The sequence below is a fragment of the Puntigrus tetrazona genome, unplaced genomic scaffold (assembly GCF_018831695.1).
Source record: "Puntigrus tetrazona isolate hp1 unplaced genomic scaffold, ASM1883169v1 S000000175, whole genome shotgun sequence".
Classification (NCBI taxonomy): domain Eukaryota; kingdom Metazoa; phylum Chordata; class Actinopteri; order Cypriniformes; family Cyprinidae; genus Puntigrus; species Puntigrus tetrazona.
This window is the reverse complement of record NW_025047846.1, coordinates 306995-327500: the sequence shown is the minus strand read 5'-3', so window position 1 is coordinate 327500 and position 20506 is coordinate 306995. Positions and strand designations below refer to the sequence as shown.

General features: G+C 40.9%; 1 protein-coding gene across 1 annotated transcript; it reads left to right on the top strand.

Annotated features, from left to right (window-relative positions):
* Positions 1 to 476: 476 nt before the first annotated feature.
* LOC122333047 (nuclear factor 7, brain-like) lies at positions 477 to 4650 on the top strand. Its single transcript, XM_043230547.1, has 6 exons — positions 477 to 1116; positions 1343 to 1438; positions 1636 to 1866; positions 1949 to 1971; positions 2053 to 2174; positions 3538 to 4650. The coding sequence occupies exons 1-6, from the start codon at positions 721 to 723 to the stop codon at positions 4023 to 4025; spliced, it is 1356 nt and encodes a 451-aa protein (XP_043086482.1). The 5' UTR covers positions 477 to 720; the 3' UTR covers positions 4026 to 4650.
* Positions 4651 to 20506: the final 15856 nt, after the last annotated feature.

Below are 20506 nucleotides of genomic sequence, written 5' to 3'. Positions count from 1 at the left end.
TCCTTTTGTTCCTTTAGATATCCCTTCTCAGATCAGTCTTTTACAGGTTTTGATTCACCTCCTTACATTATGTTCACCACAATACACCAATATATTATTCATTTCTAAACACCCTTTATGAAGAAATGTAATTTTTTGTGTACTCTGATAATTATGGAAGGAATCTAAGATCTACTAACAATGTCACAGTTATGAAACAGTACTGCACATGTAAAGCAAGTTTCAGCAAACATCTCAACTCTATAGTAGTTTTATATTTGAATGATATTCATTAATTATATATCATTATATTCAATAAATGTGGTAATTGTTGCTTTTTTGTGGTTGTGTCCAATAATAATATTAATTATAATATTTCTTCATCTTCTTTAATTCTAATAGCAGATAGATAAATAAATAAACCAATAAATATATACATACATTAATGACTGGCTCCTGTTAGAGTTGGATGTTAAAGGGTTAAACACAGAAACTCCTCCCTCTTAAAACACTTACCAGGAAGAGAATGACTTGTTATTTGTTCTTTCTGTCATTCTGACTTTATTTTCTTTGATAAAAACAAAGAAGAATCAGCCATCAGAGGACAACTATAAAAAGACTCTGCACTTTTGGGTTTGTTTCTGAACAGAGAAGATCTTTGTGATTCTTGTAGTTATTCATTTCTAAAACCGTTGATCAGAAAGTGAAAGTAAAGATTAAATTTCAGCTCAAACTGTGAAAATGGCTTCTTCAGCTGAATATGACTATAATTGTCCCGTGTGCTGTGAAATGTTCAAGACTCCTGTTCTTTTATCATGTAGTCACAGTGTCTGTAAAGAGTGTCTTCAACAGTTCTGGAGAACCAAGAAAACTCAGGAGTGTCCTGTCTGCAGGAGAAGATCCTCAAAAGAAAATCTTCCATTAAATCTAGCATTACAAAACTTGTGTGAGTCGTTCCTGAAGGAGAGAAATGAGAGTCGTTCATCAGGATCTGAGGAGATCTGCAGTTTATACAGAGAGAAACTCAAACTCTTCTGTCTGGAGGACAAACAGTCTGCGTGTTTAGTGTGTTTTACTTCAAAACAACATGTCAACCACACATTCAGACCAATCAGTGAAGTTGTTCCTTCATATAAGGTTGGTATTTCTCTCATTTTGCTCAACTTCATGTGACATGTAGTCTTCTGTGGAAAAGGTATTTGCTCCCATAATGACTTCTTCAGTTTTTTTCGTTTACTAATTAGTTTAGTTACTGGATCAGACCTTTTAAAGTTTAGCATTTTCTGAGTTAACCTTTAATATCACTGTATTCTCTTGACTTCACTGTAATCTGGAGTTTTATATATATTTTGTTCAATTCTAGGAGGATCTCAATACAGCACTGAAGTCCTTACAGGAGAAACTTAGAAAGAGAGAAAACATAAAAGAAGAGTTTGAGAAAACAGTTCAACACATCAAGGTGAAGAAACTGAATCAAGAGTCATTTTCACCAAAGCTGTAGGATCACTATATATATTATTTTTTTGTAAAAGACAAGCTTCAGTCTGCTCGTGGATCTGTTATATGTCTGGTGTCTGAGTTTCTCTTGGATCTGAATGATGTGATGTTGATGTGATGTTGAAGGAGATGATTGAAGTGAATGTGATTTGATTTCAGTCTCAAGCTGAGCACACAGAGAGTCAGATTAAACAGCAGTTTGAGAAACTTCATGAGTTTCTCAGAGATGAAGAAGAAGCTACAATCACTGCACTGAGAGAGGAAGAGGAGCAGAAGAAGCAGGTGATGAAGGAGAAGCTGGAGGAGATCAACAGACACATCTCAGCTCTTTCACACACAATCAAAGACACGGAGGAGAGGATGAAAACCAATGACGTCTGCTTTCTAAAGGTCTGATTTCAGATCATCCATTGATTGATTGATTGATTGATTGATTGAGTTCTTGATGATCAATGGTGTGTTTGTTCTGCAGGGGTTTCCGGTCACGATGGAAAGGTGAGTGATCTGCTGGTGTATCTGGTCTCTCTGCTTCTGAAACCAAAGCCACTGCAGTTCTGATCCTGAATGTTCTTCCAGAGTCCAGATCTCATCACAGCCGGATCCACAGACGCCTTCTGGAGCTTTGATTCATGTTCCACGATACTTGGGCAACCTGGCCTTCAGAGTCTGGAAGAAGATGCAGGACATTGTCCAAAACAGTGAGTCTGGAGAAGATCTGTGCTCTTACACATACACTGGAGATGATGCATGAGGGAATATTTACAGATTTCTATATACATGCATATACATACGTGACAATGACTATTATCTGAGTGAGTGTAGCAAGCAATTACCAATAGAAGAACAAATAAATGGAATTCAAAAAAGAAATAAAATGACTTGGATAATTCGTCACATCAGACTGGATGCTTTAGATCAGGGCCGTCTAAATTCGGTCCAGTGTCCAGCAGAGTTTAGCTCCAACTTGTCTTAACATGCTGCTTCAGGTGTGTTTAATTAGGGTTGGAGTTAAACTCTGCAGGACACCATATATAGAGAGAAATACTGAAAAAGTGGCTTGAATGAATGATTCAATAACAAATACATTTTATATCAGTCATTTATCCTCAGCTGCTCGAGAAACACTAATCAACACAAACATTATTTGAAGCAGCAGTTACTTTTTCATTTTAAGGTGATTTTCTCTATTTTGATCGCCACTATAGACATCAGTGTTTATATCCAAACTATATAAAGATGTATCACAGTATTTCTGTGATAATACGAATGATTGTAAGACATAAATAATATTTTGTGGTTTCTTTCTAAACCTGGTAACTGCTGTCTCTGTGTCAGCCGTCAAACAGATTTTAAGCTTCCAGTGTCATTTTTTTCAAAGGTTTAATAGACACAGAAGAATCAATATTTTAATTATTGTTAGTTGAATCAAAGGCTCAGGTCGTTCTTGGTTTCAACAGACATTTCTTTGGACACGAGTCTGTTGTGTGTCTTGTACATTATAGTCTTGCATCCCTTTTATGTCCCGACAATGCCGTCAGAACTACGAAAAAACATACATAAAACTTATATTAACCCTCTAAAAGTGGAGCTTGAACATAATAATAAACCAAAAAATACATACAAAAGGAATAAATATACGGCAAAACAATTAACAAGATAAACACACACCTCATTGATCTCTCTCACTCAAGAGGAATAAACTTGGATGATTAGTTTCTTAAACAAGCAAACAAAACAAAAAAAATCTCTCTCTATATATATATCTCTTCTTCACTTTCTTGCTATAAATAATATAAATTAATTGACATATACTAAACAAAATATACTTATTACTACTACTTCTGAACGTTTTAACTATTTATTAGTCTTTCAACTATAAAGTGTATATTATGAATTTAAATAATTAAACAATTATTAACATTGAAGCTCTAACTGATAGGAAAATGTATTATGTTTGATGAATAGAACGAGTGTCATAATTCATAATAATCTGTGTACGGTTCACTCTTGATCATTATATGAACATCAGAATAAAATCAGCTGTTGATTGTGTCTCATCAGCTCCTGTGATTCTGGATCCAAACACGGCTCATCCCTTTCTTCTTCTGTCTGATGATCTGACCAGAGTGAGATACAGAGTGAACTATCAACCTCTTCCTGATAATCCAGAGAGATTTGACTCTTATTGTTGTGTTCTGGGTTCAGAGGGTTTTAACTCAGGAACACACTGCTGGGATGTGGAGGTTAAAGAGAGTCGATGCTGGAGTCTTGGAGTAACTACAGAATCAAACCAAAGAAAGGGATGTGTTTTCTTTAACACTGATGTCTGGAGTGTACAGAGAGGATGGTCTGACCAGTTTAGTTTTCCTGTTGAACAGGATCTTGATCGTGTGAGAGTGTGTCTGGACTATGACAGAGGAACAGTGTCATTCTCTGATCCTGTAACTAACACACATCTACACACATTCACTACCACCTTCACTCACACACTCTTTCCTTTCTTCAGTACTCTTACTTCTCTGAAGATCTTACCTGTCAGTAATCAGTGAACACACCTGAAGATCTGGATCAACCTGCTTTTAATTTTTACACTCATCATGAGACTAATATTTAATTCTTATCACAGTTTCATTTGTTCGACATGAGACTACGTGAATAATTGTGAATAGTTTTCAGTGTAGAATTCAATGAAATAGAAATACTATAACAATGTGATTTAAATCTGAAATCTCTTTAAAAAGTTTGTCTCCGTTTCAGAATTAAAGGAATAATTTATCTTTATTACATTAAAAACAGTGATTATATAATTTAGTGTACTGGTGTGTATGTACTTTAGTGTATATGGTTTAATGTAAACAAACATGTGGAAATAATTCTAGTTAATTCAATTGATCACAAAAATATGTTTGTTTTTTTATTTGAATGAACTGCTGTGTGTTTGATCATGAATCAGCTCTCAGTGGTGTGTGAGACCAACACACACACACACACACACACACACACACACACACACACACACACACACACACACACACACAGACACACACACAGACACACGCACACACAGACACACACAGACACACACACACACACAGACACACACAGACACACACAGCCTCCATCTGATATCTGATAACAATATCTAAAAAATAAACAGATTTCCAGTGAAAATCATGTACTGATATATTTATATCATTCACAAAATAATTTACTTATGATAAATGTTGACGCAAACAATCTTAATTTTTAAATACTGTATAATTTTAAATCATTTGATAATTTTTTGATGCTTTAAAATAAATGTAAACAGCTCATTTTAACTTTTAGATTTAGTTTCTCATTTTAGTTTAACGTTATTTACTACCCCTCCGAGGATCGCCACCTTAACGTGGTGGAGGGGTTTGAGTGCCTGAATGACCCTAGGAGCTAGGTTCTCCGGGGCTATATGCTCCTGGTAGGGTCTCCCAAGGCAAACAGGTCCTAGGTGACAAGCCAGACAAAGAGCGGTCCACCCCCACCCCTTATGAACAACAAAAATAACAGAGTTGCGACGCCACCCGGTATGGCGCAGCCAGGGCCCCGCCATGGAGCCAGGCCTGTGGCTGGGGCCAGCATGAGAGCACCTGGTGGCCGGGTCTTGCCCCACGGGACCCGGCCGGGCTCAGCCCGAAAAAGCGACGTGGGGCCATCTTCCCGTGGGCCCACCACCTGCAGGAGGGACCGTAAGGGGCCGGTGCCTTGTGGTTTGGGTAGCAGTTGAAGGCGGGGACCTCGACAACCCAACCCCTGGACTCAGAATCTAGTGCTAGGGACATGGAACGTCACCTCTCTGGGGGGGAAGGAGCCTGAGTTGTTGCGGGAGGTCGAGAGATACCGGCTAGATATAGTCGGGCTCACCTCCACGCACTGCTTGGGCTCTGGAACCCATCTCCTCGAAAGGGGCTGGACTCTTCACTACTCTGGTGTTGCCCGCAGTGAGAGGCGGCAGGCTGGTGTGGGCTTGCTCATAGCTCCCCAGCTTAGCTGCCATGTGTTGGAGTTTAACCCGGTGGTGAAGAGGGTCGCCTCCCTGCGACTTCGGGTTGGGGGGAGGACTCTCACTGTCATTTGTGCCTACGGGCCGAATGGCAGTGTAGAGTACCCGGCCTTCTTGGAGTCCTTGGGAGGGGTGCTGGAAAGTGCTCCAACCGGGGACTCTGTCGTCCTGCTGGGGGACTTCAACGCTCACGTTGGTAATGCTAGTGACACCTGGAGGGGCGTGATTGGGAGGAACGGCCCCCCCGATCTAAACATGAGTGGGGTTCTGTTGTTGGAATTCTGTGCTAGTCACAGTCTGTCCATAACGAACACCATGTTCAAGCATAAGGGTGTCCACCAGTACACGTGGTATCAGGACACCCTAGGGCGGAGGTCGATGATCGACTTTGTAGTTGTATCATCCGATCTCCGGCCGCATGTCTTGGACACTCGGGTGAAGAGAGGGGCGGACCTGTCAACTGATCACCACCTGGTGGTGAGTTGGATCCGTTGGCGGGGGAGGAGGCCAGACAGACTTGGCAGGCCCAAACGCACCGTGAGGGTCTGTTGGGAACGTTTGGCAGAGACCCCTGTCAGGAGATCTTCAACCCCGCCTCCGGCAGAGCTTTGACCGGATCCCGAGGGAGGCTGGAGACATTGAGTCCGAGTGGACTATGTTCTCTACCTCTTTGGTCGACGCGGCCGTCCGGAGCTGTGGTCGTAAAGTCTCCGGTGCATGTCGTGGCGGCAATCCCCGAACCCGATGGTGGACATCGGAAGTTAAGCTGAAGAAGGAGTCCTATCTGGCCTGGTTAGCTCATGGGTCTCCTGAGGCAGCTGACAGGTACCGGTGGGCCAAGCGGACCGCTGGCCGGGTGGTTGTGCAGGCAAAAACTCGGGTCTGGGAGGAGTTCAGGGAGGCCATGGAAAATGACGGAAGGCCTCAAAGAGGTTCTGGCAAACCGTCAGACGCCTCAGAAAAGGGAAGCAGTGCCCTGCCAACACCATATACAGTGCTGGTGGGAACCTGCTAACCTCGACTGGGGATATTGTCAGGTGGTGGAAGGAATACTTTGAGGACCTCCTCAATCCCGCCAACTCGTCTTCCACTGAGGGAGCAGAGGCCGGGGACCTGGGGGGGGACTCGACCATCACCCTGGCTGAGGTCACTGAGGTTGTTGAGAAGCTCCTCGGTGGCAAAGCACCAGGTGTGGACGAGATCCGCTCGGAGTACCTCAGGTCTCTGGATGTTGTAGGGCTGTCTTGGCTGACACGCCTCTGCAGCATTGCGTGGACGCGGGGGACAGTGCCTCTGGACTGGCAGACCAGGGTGGTGGTTCCTCTTTTTAAGAAGGGGGACCGGAGGGTGTGCTCCAACTATAGGGGGATCACACTTCTCAGCCTCCCTGAGAAAGTCTATGCCAGGGTACTGGAGAGGAGAATCCGTCCGATAGTTGAACCTCAGCATCAAGAGGAACAATGCAGGTTTCGTCCTGGACATGGAACACTGGACCAGCTCTATACCCTCTTCAGGATGCTGGAGGGTTCCTGGGAGTTTGCCCAACCAGTCCACATGTGTTTTGTGGATTTGGAGAAGGCATTCGACCGGGTTCCTCGTAGTGTCCTGTGGGGGGTGCTCTGGGAATATGGGGTAAGGGGCCCTTTGCTAAGGGCTGTCCGATCCCTGTATGATCAGAGCAGGAGCTTGGTTCGCATTGCCGGCATTAAGTCAGACTTGTTCCCAGTGCATGTTGGACTCCGACAGGGCTGCCCTTTGTCACCGGTCCTGTTCATTATTTTTATGGACAGGATTTCTAGGCGCAGCCGGGGGCCGGAGGGGGTCTGGTTTGGTGACCACAGAATAGCTTCTCTGCTTTTTGCTGATGATGTTGGTCTGTTGGCTGCATCTGGCCAAGACCTACAGTGTGTGCTGGGGCGGTTTGCAGCTGAGTGTGAAGCGGCTGGGATGAAAATCAGCACCTCTAAGTCTGAGGCCATGGTTCTCAGTCGGACAAGGGTGGCTTGCCCCCTTCAGGTTGGTGGGGAGTTCCTGCCTCAGGTGGAGGAGTTTAAGTATCTTGGGGTCTTGTTCACGAGTGAGGGAAGGATGGAACGAGAGATCGACAGACGGATTGGTGCAGCTTCTGCAGTAATATGGTCGCTGTACTGGTCTGTCATGGTGAAGAAGGAGCTGAGCCGCAAGGCAAAGCTCTCGATTTACCAGTCGATCTTTGTTCCTACTCTCACCTATGGTCATGAGCTTTGGGTCATGACCGAAAGGACGAGATCCCGGATACAAGCGGCCGAAATGAGTTTCCTCCGTAGGGTGGCTGGGCGCTCCCTTAGAGATAGGGTGAGGAGTTCGGTCACTCGGGAGGAGCTCGGAGTAGACCCGCTGCTCCTCCACATCGAAAGAGGCCAGCTGAGGTGGCTCGGGCATCTGTTCCGGATGCCTCTCGGACGCCTCCCAAGGGAAGTGTTCCGGGCATGTCCCACCGGTGTTCCCCCGGAAGAGCTGGAGGAAGTGTCTGGGGAGAGGGGAGTCTGGGCGTCCCTGCTTAGACTGTTGCCCCCGCGACCCGGCCCCGGATAAGCGGAGGAAGAAGAAGAAGAAGTTATTTACTGATATAACTAAAACTAAAATAAAATCTATAAACTATACTATAAAACTAACTTTTTTAAATAATGAAAACTTACATTATAAAAAATTACAGAGACAGAACATTTAAAGTAAAAGTGTTTGCAAAATCTTTTCATAACCCTCCGAACGCTAAAAATCTTAATTCTGATTTTTTTTCTCCCACAATTATGCGTTTACATTTTTTAAATTTTTTTGCAGCTGTGAGGATAAAGTTATTAAAAGGACTTATAACTAAAACTATAACCTTAAAAAAACATCACATTTTTGCGACTAGAATATAAAGAATATAAAGATTAACGTGAATTAACAAAAAACCTAAAAGTGCTCGACGATGTGCTTCATTAATTAACTACATTAGTTAACATGAACTAATAATAAACAATACTTCTACAGAATTTATGCTAAAGCTTTATAATAATGATTAAGCATTAGTAAATACTCAATTCATCCATTCATATGCATATATATATATATATATATATATATATATATATATATATATATATATATATATATATATATATATATATATATATATATATATATATGCATATGAAAATACTATAAATGTATATGTATATGTAAATGATTAATAAGTTATTTAGATGAACATTAATGAATTATACTTTTTATTTAGAAACATGATAAAAGCTGCTCAGTGTGTTAATAAACGTTCCTGTAATTCATCAAGTCAGACAGTTCTAAAACATTTAGTCGTTTTTGTGAGGATTATTTACATACAGCTGGTAAAGCGTGTTGTTTTATCATTTCTCATTCATCTTCCGAACACAACACAGAACAGGAGATATTTTTTCAAGAATGAAACAGTATGAATATAGACTCGATAAAGAAAAAAACGAACCCCTGCAACGGTTCATAGCGTGTCGTTACTAGTATTTATTAACCTTATTTTCAGCATTTATTAATGCCACACTTTTTTAACACTAGTTAATGCACTAACACCAACAAACTACGAAAGCCTGTATTTTTATGAACTAACAATAACAAAGATTAACAAAGCGAGCAGAACACAAACAGATGACACCTTATTACCACGAAAACCAATAAAACCGAAGTGGCGAGATCTACAAAAAAGCTTTAAAAGGCAGAACACAGACCAACAGGATGGAGTTGGGTACTCTCCACCCGTGAAAGAGTGGAGTTACGCTTCGATCAGGCCGCAGTGAAACCATCTGCACGGCCAACTCTTGAGACGAAACCCAAACGATCAGGGTTTTGATTGAAATAGATCAGAGCCGAGCGGAGAGGCCAGGAGCCGAAGACAGCAGCGGCTTTAAACATCTATTTGTCATCAGCTCTGTTATCAGTGTGTGTGTGTGTGTGTGTGTGTGTGACTGTGTGTGTGTGTGTGTGTGTGTGTGTGTGTGTGTGTGTGTGTGTGTGTGTGTGTGTGTGTGTGTGTGTGTGTGTGTGTGTGTGTGTGTGTGTGTGTGTGTGTGTGTGTGTGTGTGTGTGTGTGTGTGTGTGTGTGTGTGTGTGTGTGTGTGTGTGTGTGTGTGTGTGTGTGTGTGTGTGTGTGTGTGTGTGTGTGTGTGTGTGTGTGTGTGTGTGTGTGTGTGTGTGTGTGTGTGTGTGTGTGTGTGTGTGTGTGTGTGTGTGTGTGTGTGTGTGTGTGTGTGTGTGTGTCTGTGTGTGTGTGTGTGTGTCTGTGTGTCTGTGTGTGTGCGTGTGTGTGTGTGTGTCTGGGTGACGTTGCCATGGTAACAGTGTTTACAGCCTGCTGGGGTTCTAAAAATGGCTCGGAGATGATGGCAGAGACAGACCTATGTAGGGTAACGTGAGAGAAGAGATGTCACATCCTCCTCGTAATCAACCTTTTACTCCAATCACTTAAAAACACGCACGGGCCGACCGGTTCCTCCCAGACGGACGTTTCCGTGCCGTTCACCGACGTTCTTTAAAGGTTACGCGAACGTTGGGACCAAACGTATTCATGCTTTTTTTGTTTTAAATGTTTTCCGGTGTCACGCTCTCGTAACGGTAAAAAAAAAACAAAAAAACTACATTGTTGAAAATTACAGTAACGTGCACGCAATCGAAATGCTGCATAAAAATAGAAATAAGTGGAGCATTTGCATAACCAAGTAAAAGAAATTCATTAAATATTTTTATTTCGAGAGCATTCTAAAATTATTGTAACATTTTTAAAACGATAGAACACAGAAATACCAAGAAAATAGAGCTTTTTTTGTTTTAAACATTTAGGAAACGTTCAGAAATAACGTTATCGCAATGAAACGAACTGAACCAGAAAGAAATATTTCAGTGTTCTGAACCATTCTAATGTTAATGTTTTTTCGTGATGAACTCGAATATTATAACATTATATATTGAATATATAACATTTGCATAACCAAGAAAACTTTCCCGTGTTTTTAAAGTAAGATTTTTCCTCTAATGGTCAAACGATGAAGAAAAACATTCTTAGAAATAAGTTGAATATTAAAACGTAACAATGTTTTTAAAGTGCTTAAGAAGCGTTTAAGTGTAACGCTTGATAATAACGTCAACGTCACAAAACCGTTTAAAAAGCCTGTTTTTATTTTTAGCCGGGTTAAAGCGCTGTGTTCGTCCGAGCTTCAGACGGCCTTCTGAACCCAGTTACTGTAATTGCTGGATGTTGGGCTGCTCTCAGGAAGCGTGTGAACGCGAGAGAAACCCATCCGCTCGTCTCCAGCCATCTCCAACACTTCAAGCTTTCCGGAAGCTCGGGATGTTTCCAAGGCAACCGGCGGAGAGGAAATGAAAGAAGACCCAGGGATTACGAGGAACGTCCCGCCAGAGAACGAGATGTAAGCCTTTACCGTAAATGATTTCTGAAGGATCGCGTGACACAGAAGACGATGCTGAAAATTCAGGTTTCAGCACAGACATAAACTGCATTTTAAAATACGGAAGAATTGCATTCATATTTCTCAGTGCTGCTGTCTTTACTGTATTTTTTTATTAAACAAATGCAGCTTTGGCGAGCAGAAAAGACTCAAAAATATTAATAAATGGAAAATTATTCCAAACTTTTGACGGGTAGTATACACTACAGTATAGTGAGGTACACTTTTGTATTAATACGTACCAAAACGGCTTCTTTAGGTACAACCGTGGGACGTTTTTTTGCGGTACCGTCCCAGACAGCTTTATTTCTGAGAGTATGGTGCACGAAATGCACTGCAAAATGAATTATTTAACTAAAGGGCAGGGGTTCACGAGCTTTCTGGCACCAAAACCCGTAGATTAAAACTGGATTAAATTATTTACTTGAAGTCCCTCATCATTTAAAGGCGAAGAGCGCAGTTTTTGGTTATTGTTAATATATTTTTGTTCTAGGAAAATTGCCTTTCTTCCTTTATTATTTTTATTTAATTATTTGGTAACACTTTACAGTGAAGTTCATTAGTTAACAACATCATTAAACACGAATACTACAGTATTTATTAGCTCATTTTAATTTCTGCATTAATGCAAATGCATTATTAAAATCACAAGTTGTGTTTGTTAAGATTAATGCACTGTAAAGCAACATGAAGAATAATATTTAATAAATGCATTTTTATACATGTTAGTTAATACATGAATTAATGTAAAAAAATGACACCTTATTGTAAAGTGTTAACATTTATTTATTTATTTTTAATTAATAAAATTGCATTTAACTTTAACTTTCTTTTTGACCCCAAAAAAACCCCGTTCTGTTTTTTGATATATATAATAATATATATATATCTGTTATAAATATATATAATATATATATATACATTTTTTAACAATTAATTTTAATTTAATTTTAACATTTCAGTAGAACTCGCGGAGAAACAAGCTTGACTTTTAAATGTCAGGTTTTGTCATTATTTCCCTGTAAAAGGCTCGTTAAAATTCTAAACAAAAAGATAAAACGATCAAATAAGTTAAAGCATAAAGCATTTTATTCAGCGGACGTCGGAAAACATGCATTACTACGCGCTCTTAGAAATAAAGGTCTCGTCTTGGTACACATTAGTAAAGCTTTTACCTTTTCTTTGCGAGTGCATTGATGTGGCGCGAGCTAAAGAAGGTCTTGGTGATATAATCCCGTGACTATCCGTCATTAGACGAGCGCACCTCATAAAAGTGGCATGGCTCACATTTGCCTTTTTTCTCATTTCGCTCGCCGCAGGGAGTCTTCCAGTCATTACCAGCATCTCACTCGCAGCGATCAAGATAACAGAGAAAACACAACACAGCACGCCCAGATATCACTTTATCATGCTCCTAATTACAGGCTTCGGTCGCCTAATTGCGGTATTAATATTGTTACTGTATGATTACGGCTCGAGCAGGCAAAAAGAGTATCCGAGGAGACAAAAACATCACACCGCCAACCGTCGCGTTAAAGCTCGATAAATCAAGTTAAAATACACGTTTTCTGTGCGAGGCGAGGAACGGTTCGCCCCAAAACGAATATTCGCCGAAAACAGGCCTTCGTTTCTTCATCGGGTTTGCCGTAATGGAGTCTCTGCAGTGGAAGCGAATGGGTGCCGTCAGGACGAGAGTCCAACTAATCCAGCTTTGAGATGCTTCTGAGTGAGAAAGCGTTCTGGTCTGAATCAGGAGACGTTACCCTCGACCGCAAAACCCGCCAATCTCACATTTTATAAATGATCTTTCTGGTTTGTTAGGACCGGACCTTACTTGACTGAGACGCAATCCGAGGGAGAAAAACAAAGTTCTTAACCATGCATGTTAGTCAGAAATAAACTTCTGATATATTCACAGTAGGAAATGTACAAGATACGTCATCTTTACTTAACGCTTTGATCATTTTGACTGAAATACGCTCCGGTGGCAGAGATATGGCTGGACTGTGAAAGACAACAGAAGATGGACTTTTACTGGAGAAAGTGTTGTTACGGTTTATCAGCTAGTCTTTTGGTTAAAGCACCTTAGAGCTGGATTAGTTTGATCTCTTGTGGATTATTGGGATGTTTTTATCAGACGCTCATTCTGACGGCACCCATTCACTTCCATTGCAGAGACGCATTTCCACAAACCCGATGGAGAAACACACTCATCCTGGTCTTGGACCATCTTTAGTTTCATAACTGCACATGAATGAGATCCTTCATTTATTCCACTACTAACGTGTGAGTTAAGCCTGCGTTAAAACATGACAGTTTGTAATTAATTTCATCTTATATTATTTTAGTTCAGTTTATAGGATCGAGCCGCAACACAACAGCAAAGCATCACCTAACAGATGTAACGTACCAGTCAAAAATATACTATTTATTCATAATCAAAAGCATATTTTAAAAGTATTTATTTGCCGTTTAATCTGTTGTGTTTATCACGCAAAGCAAAGGCTTACTAAAATACACTGAATTTATTAAGCATTAAAATTTATTGTATTATAATGTAGTGTTTTCATTGACATTTTTTTGTTATTTTAAAGTCTACCATTTATTTTTTTTTGCAAAGCTGCGCATAATAGTAGAAAAACGTCTTAATTTTCTTTGTATAAGCTAAAGATAAAAAAAGACTTATAATCAAAAACAAGGATAGTAATATTTCTTGACGGTTCGTACTATTCAAAGTATTTATTTACTGTTCGTTCTGTTGTGTTTACCACAAACTTAAAAAGACATTGGATTAAGTTTTTATTTTATATTTATTTTTAATTTTGTTTATATTTTAATTTACATTGTATTTTATATAGTATCTTATTATATATATTTTTTTATTTGAGTTTATTAAATGCTTTTATTTTATTTTTTAATAAAATATTTAATTTTATTATAGTTGATTATTTTATTTAATATAATTAAATTTTATATTTTAATTTAATTTTATATTTTATTTTAATTCGATATTTTATTTTAGTATTTTATTCGATATTTTATTTTATTTTAATTCGCTTGCGCTTACAAGCTACAACCCACAACCCAACCGCTAAGTAGCACCCATCACTGTAATGGTTGAAGATTTCCTATAGTTATATGATTTGATAACGGCACCGTGATGTCCTTTTGAATCTCTGTATAAATCCCATAGAAATACTGGAGCAGAGTCTCTAAGCCCGAACGACATGCTAGAGACTGGTGGGCAGCTGCGCTTCTTTGTCCGCTCGGATCATCTTCACCGCGGCTCTAGAACCTGTTTTTGTGAGATATTTAGCAGCGGTTGAGCCTCGGGCCAGCGGCCGTCAGCGGCGTCTCCATCAGTTCAGTTACAGGAGCCGAGTCTCTGTCAGATCCAGACCGGCGGGGTCTTTAAGATCGCCCATCAGTCTAATAGCTGCACCGTGACCCAGTCAACATGAAGAATTGTCAGAATAAATAAAAAAGCTGCCAAACGCGCAGCAGAGATTGTTTGGATTGGGTTCTGAATAAAACACACACATTATTCCTGATTCATTCTAACACACACTCTTACTACAGAACGACCGCTTCAGCACCAGCTCTTAAAAAAACATTTGACATTTTTCACTGTAAAGAACCTTTTGAGGAATGAAAACCATCGAAGCGAATCATTTTTTTCATAGAGTACATCAGTAGAACGGATAAACGCTGTTTCATGTAGACTCAGACTTTCATCAAACTCTGTGATTTGTGTTTTATATGAATGTTTGCTTCTTTAACCAGAAATATGGTTATTGTTTAAATACTGCATGGCGTCGTTTTAGTACCACTGACGTACTATTATAGGGTTTGTTAGTATTTTGAATTATATTGGTAATGAAACACACATTCACTCACACACACACACACACACACACACACACACACACACACACACACACACACACACACACACACACACACACACACACACACACACACACACACACACACACACACACACACACTCACACACACACACACACACACACACACACACACACACACACACACACACACACACACACACACACACACACACACACACACATACACACACACACACACACACACACACACACACACACACACACACACACACACACACACACACACACACACACACACACACACACACACACACACACACACACACACACACACACACACACACACACACACACACACACACACACACACACACACACACACACACACACACACACACACACACACACACACACACACACACACACACACACACACACACACACACACACACACACACACACACACACACACACACACACACACACACACACACACACACACACACACACACACACACACACACACACTCACACACACACACACACACACACACTCACACACACACACACACACACACACACACACACACACACACACACACACACACACACACACACACACACACACACACACACACACACACACACACACTCACACACACACACACACACACACACACACACACACACACACACACACACACTCACACACACACACACACACACACACACTCACACACACACACACACACACACACACACACACTCACACACACACACACACACACACACACACACACACACACACACACACACACTCACACTCACACACACACACACTCACTCACTCACACTCACACACACACACTCAAACACACACTCACACACACACACACACACACACACACACACACACACACACACACACACTCACACACACACACACACTCACACACACACACACACACACACACACACACACACACACACACACACACTCACACACACACACACACACACACACACACTCACACACACACACACACACACACACACACACACACACACCTCAGTAATCTTGTATTTATGGCGAAATGTCTTAAAATGATTTTGTTTTGAATCAGAATCATCATTTTAATGAATCAGTCATGGAGTCAGTGTTCTAAAAACTTACACCATATACTCTTTTTCTAAATCAAATAATGAAACCTTTGATTCAGAAACAAAAACAAAGCACCGCATCCAGTCTCCTGAAGACGGACTGATTCACACACACACACACACACACACTCTCACACACACACACACACACACACACACACACACACTCAGACACTCACACACACACACACACACTCACACACACACACACACACACACACACACACACACACACACACACACACACACACACACACACACACACACACACACACACACACACACACACACACACACACACACACACACACACACACACACACACACACACACACACACACACACAGACACACACACACACACACACACACACACACACACACACACACACACAGACACATAGACACACACTCACACACACACACACACACACACACACACACACACATAGACACACACTCACACACACACACACACACACACACACACACACACACACACACACACACACACACACACACACACACACACTCACACACACACACACACACACACACACACACACACACACACACACACACACACACACACACACACACACACACACACACACACACACACACACTCACAGACACACACACACACACACACACACACACTCACTCACTCACACACACACACACACACACACACACACAACGTTCCAAAAAACTAAATAAAAAGCATTTCATGGTCAAGTTTTTGATTGCTAAAACGTTGAACAAACGTTTTTAAAACGTTTCTAACAGCTTTTATTTTTTTAACGCGGATGTTTTTAACGCGTTTTCGTTCGCCGGACCAGCAGCCGCGAGCACATGAGAAACGAGACTTAAGTGAACCGTTTTGCAAACGAACCGACTTTTAAAACGATTTGCAAAAGATGAATCAAACGCACAGACTTTCTCTCTGAAGGGAGCGCAGCCAGTGACTTCAGGAGAGTTTTAGGTCAGATACGTCCAGCCACGAGCTGAGCGTCTTGATGAAGAGCCGACGGCAGAAACAGTGTCTCTGAGCCATGAAGAGATGAAACAGTCGTCGTGTACGCTGGCCTTCGATGGCGTAGAGTGCCGTTTTATCCCTCTATAAATAAAAGATGGGACTTCTCTTATAGTGCTTCCCGTAGCAGCTGAAGCTTGAAGAAGCATATATTTTTGTGCAACCGTTCGGACTGAAACCGTGTGTTCAATTATTGAGCGAAGCGCGTCGCTGCATTGCTAAACATTCAATAACCCTGCACTGAAGCTCCGGGACGATGCTTCACCTTCGACGAGGGTCCAGGAGAAGTGCGTCATTTCTTCACCATGATGCTCCGCGGTGAATGGGTGCCGTCAGAAAGAGAGTCTGATAAAAGCATCAGAATAATCCCCAGCGCTCCGGTCCATCAGTTAACATCTGGAGAAGACAGAAGATCAAACTAGATGTTCTCAACAAGTCCATGATAACGCTTCCTGTGGTGAAAAAGTCTCAAAATCTAGTCAAAAGCAGCTTGATTTCTCTCCAGATTCAGACCAGATTGTTAGTTTTTTTTCACGTAAGGAAGCTTATGTACTTTCATTTTGGCTAAGAACATCTTAACGCTGGATTATTTGATCTTCTGTCTTCTCTAGATGTTAACTGATGGAGCTCTGTGGTTATTCTGATGACTCTCTTTCAGGCGGCACCCATTCACTGCAGAGACAAACCTGAAGAAGAAACAAGCTCATCTTCATCCCGGGTGACCCGAGAGCAAGGACATTTCCGTTCTTTGGTGAACTATTCCTTTAAGGCCTGACGACAGCAACGGCAACGACCCTAAAGTTGTAAAAATAGCTCTGATTTTGACGATAACAAAGAGAAACAACTTTCACAACGTTTTATTTTCCAAGTAAATGCACAAGCGTCTGCTCTATATTTACAACCAGCTCTCATAAAAATATGTAACTCTGTGCACTTTTTGTGCGACACTTACGTACCGTTTCTCGGCGGTTTCGAAGAGCAATGTCCACCGGGGCGGCGCTAAAACACAAGTTCAATACGTGAACCCTGGCACGTTTCTATGTTGATATAGGCATGTACTGCGGCGTTTCAGGACTGTTAATAGTTCCCACAATCCACCCCTAACCCTATCTAACAGCGTTAACAAAAGCAAAACTGATATAAAAACACATTTTTTGATACAACCGTGTCAACCTAGTTAACGCAGGATCGAACTGGAGCTCCTCGTCTCTGAAGAACATCTGAAAACACACAGATACGAATCTGGATGCGTGTGACGATAACATTCAAACGCCTCCGTTTCCAGCGTACCGACATTGTTTTAAAGTCATAACATGATCTTATTCAGTTTAGCTTCCTCTAGTGTTCATTTCCTGAATCTATATGTACTTATCGGTACATATTTTGCGCCTCACTTTAAGTGCAGGTGGGATATTTGCCAGGCGCGTCCATCTAGGCGTCTATCGTCTGCGCGCAGACGCCAAGACCTCACATTTGACACCCACACCGTGAAATAAGCATCACCCTGAAAAACCGGAACGGCATCCTGATAGCAAACCGTTCACAACAGACACAGCTAAAGCATAACTGAACACAAGCACAGGGTTTTCCGAGAGAGAGAGAGAGAGAGATGCGCTTTTAAAGCAGAAACGGTTCCCTTCTCTCTTTTCCCGTCGCGTCAGAAACACACGAAGCTGACATATAGAGACTTTTCATTCATTACAGCTTGAAACTGACTTCGTGACAGCATCCAGCTCAGATTTAACGACCGTATTATATAAGAATATATAAAAAGGCCACTCTGAAGCAAGGCTTTATTAAAGCAGCCGTCTTCTATGTAATTACCCGTCCAACCGGACCAAAGGTCATCGCTCAGGATTTAATGATCGCACCTTCGGCCGGGACGACCTGAAGAGACCTCTTTTACATCGCTTTTCATATCTCATAATCCCGAGCGGCGGCTTGGGCCCAAAAGCACCGGTTCACCCGCAAACAAACTACCACCGGCGTGCGGAAGAGACAACAAATATTCTCTTTCTTTTTGCACGTACAAATGCTTTCGGACGGAAGCCGACACTGACAGACGCAAATTACGAGCCGGCGGATCACACGAATGAAAGCGCTGGGTTTTCTCGTCGCTCAGCGTCAGTCTGTTTTGTAGGTCAGGCGGCGTTTGATTTGAAGGTGTTGAAGGAAACGAGCTTCGACGGCGTCGGTGACAGTGACCCGTCACACCGCGGATCAAACAGAGATTATTCATCGCCTGAAGAGCCACAGAAATCATACAGAACGGGATAATGGACAACTCGAGGCTGTAGAATAAAAAAAAAGCGTATGCCAAGATTGAAGCCTCTATCTTTTGCAGTTTGTCACGTTAATAGCAAAAAACGAACTAGTGAGAAATCAAGTGTTATTACTGGTATAAAACGAGCAGCTGTTTAATAATACATCAGTGTTTTGTGCTTCTCCTCGTCTCTGCATTTGTCTTTAATCACTAGAACGGTTTGTTGCTGTTCATTTTTCATCCGAGGCAACAGAAATCATATCTAATGTCATTCAATGAAGCAAGAAATGCGTGATTTTATCATCGGTAAGGTCTGTTCTCCCGCTAAACGCCAATCAATGGCCTCGAGCGGCTTACTGCTTCCATAAAACGGCACAATTATTAATAAAGAGTTACGAGATAACTGGACAGAAGGTTGTTTAACTTGGCGGCAAAGCTCATTCATCGTCAGAAAAAGGGAAATAAAAAAATAAGCCAACAAAAAGGACGAATATCATTTATAAGAATATTTTGCGGCCAATAGCTTTTTAAAAAATCGGCCTAGTCTATATATTCACTGTGCGTTTAATATAAGAGCAGATTTAGATTTTTTTATTTAGTATTTTTCTTTTAATCAAAAATATTACAAACATCGTATCTTGACTAAAAACAAGTAAAATAATATGCATTTTTATATATCAAATGTTCAAAATTTACTGATATGGAAACTTCTTAATCCACATCGACTATAAATGGGTTTTAATTAAAAAAAAAAAAAAATTATTGTTATTTATTTTACAGTAGTAATACCGTAAGTCACTACATTTAACATCGAATTTTGACTAAAAATAAGTAAAATAATATGCATTTTAATATATCGAATGTTCAAAATTTACTGATAAGGAACCTTCTTAATCCACAACGACTATAAATGTGTTTTTAAAAAAAATTAAATTATTGTTAATTATTTTACAGTAATAATACCGTAAGCAGAAATAAAGCCAAAAACCTGTAAATTACCGTAAAGCCTATTATCCTTTTAATTGTTCATCCAAGTCAACAGTTTAGATTATATTATACTACTGTAATTATTATATATAATGCACTGTATTTTGCAGCTCTAGAAAAGCCCATTTTATTACCGTTCAAAGTTAAATGCAGGCAGGAAGAATAGAAAAGCCGGTGCCAGATTTCATATCTTTCACCAGCTCGG

Excerpts from the sequence above, each read along its gene's own strand:
- LOC122333047 (XM_043230547.1), top strand. The coding sequence starts at position 721 with ATGGCTTCTTCAGCTGAATATGACTATAATTGTCCCGTGTGCTGTGAA. Across the intron at positions 1,117-1,342 it reads AAGTTGTTCCTTCATATAAG|GAGGATCTCAATACAGCACT; the intron begins GTTGGTATTTCT and ends GTTCAATTCTAG. Across the intron at positions 1,972-2,052 it reads TTTCCGGTCACGATGGAAAG|AGTCCAGATCTCATCACAGC; the intron begins GTGAGTGATCTG and ends ATGTTCTTCCAG.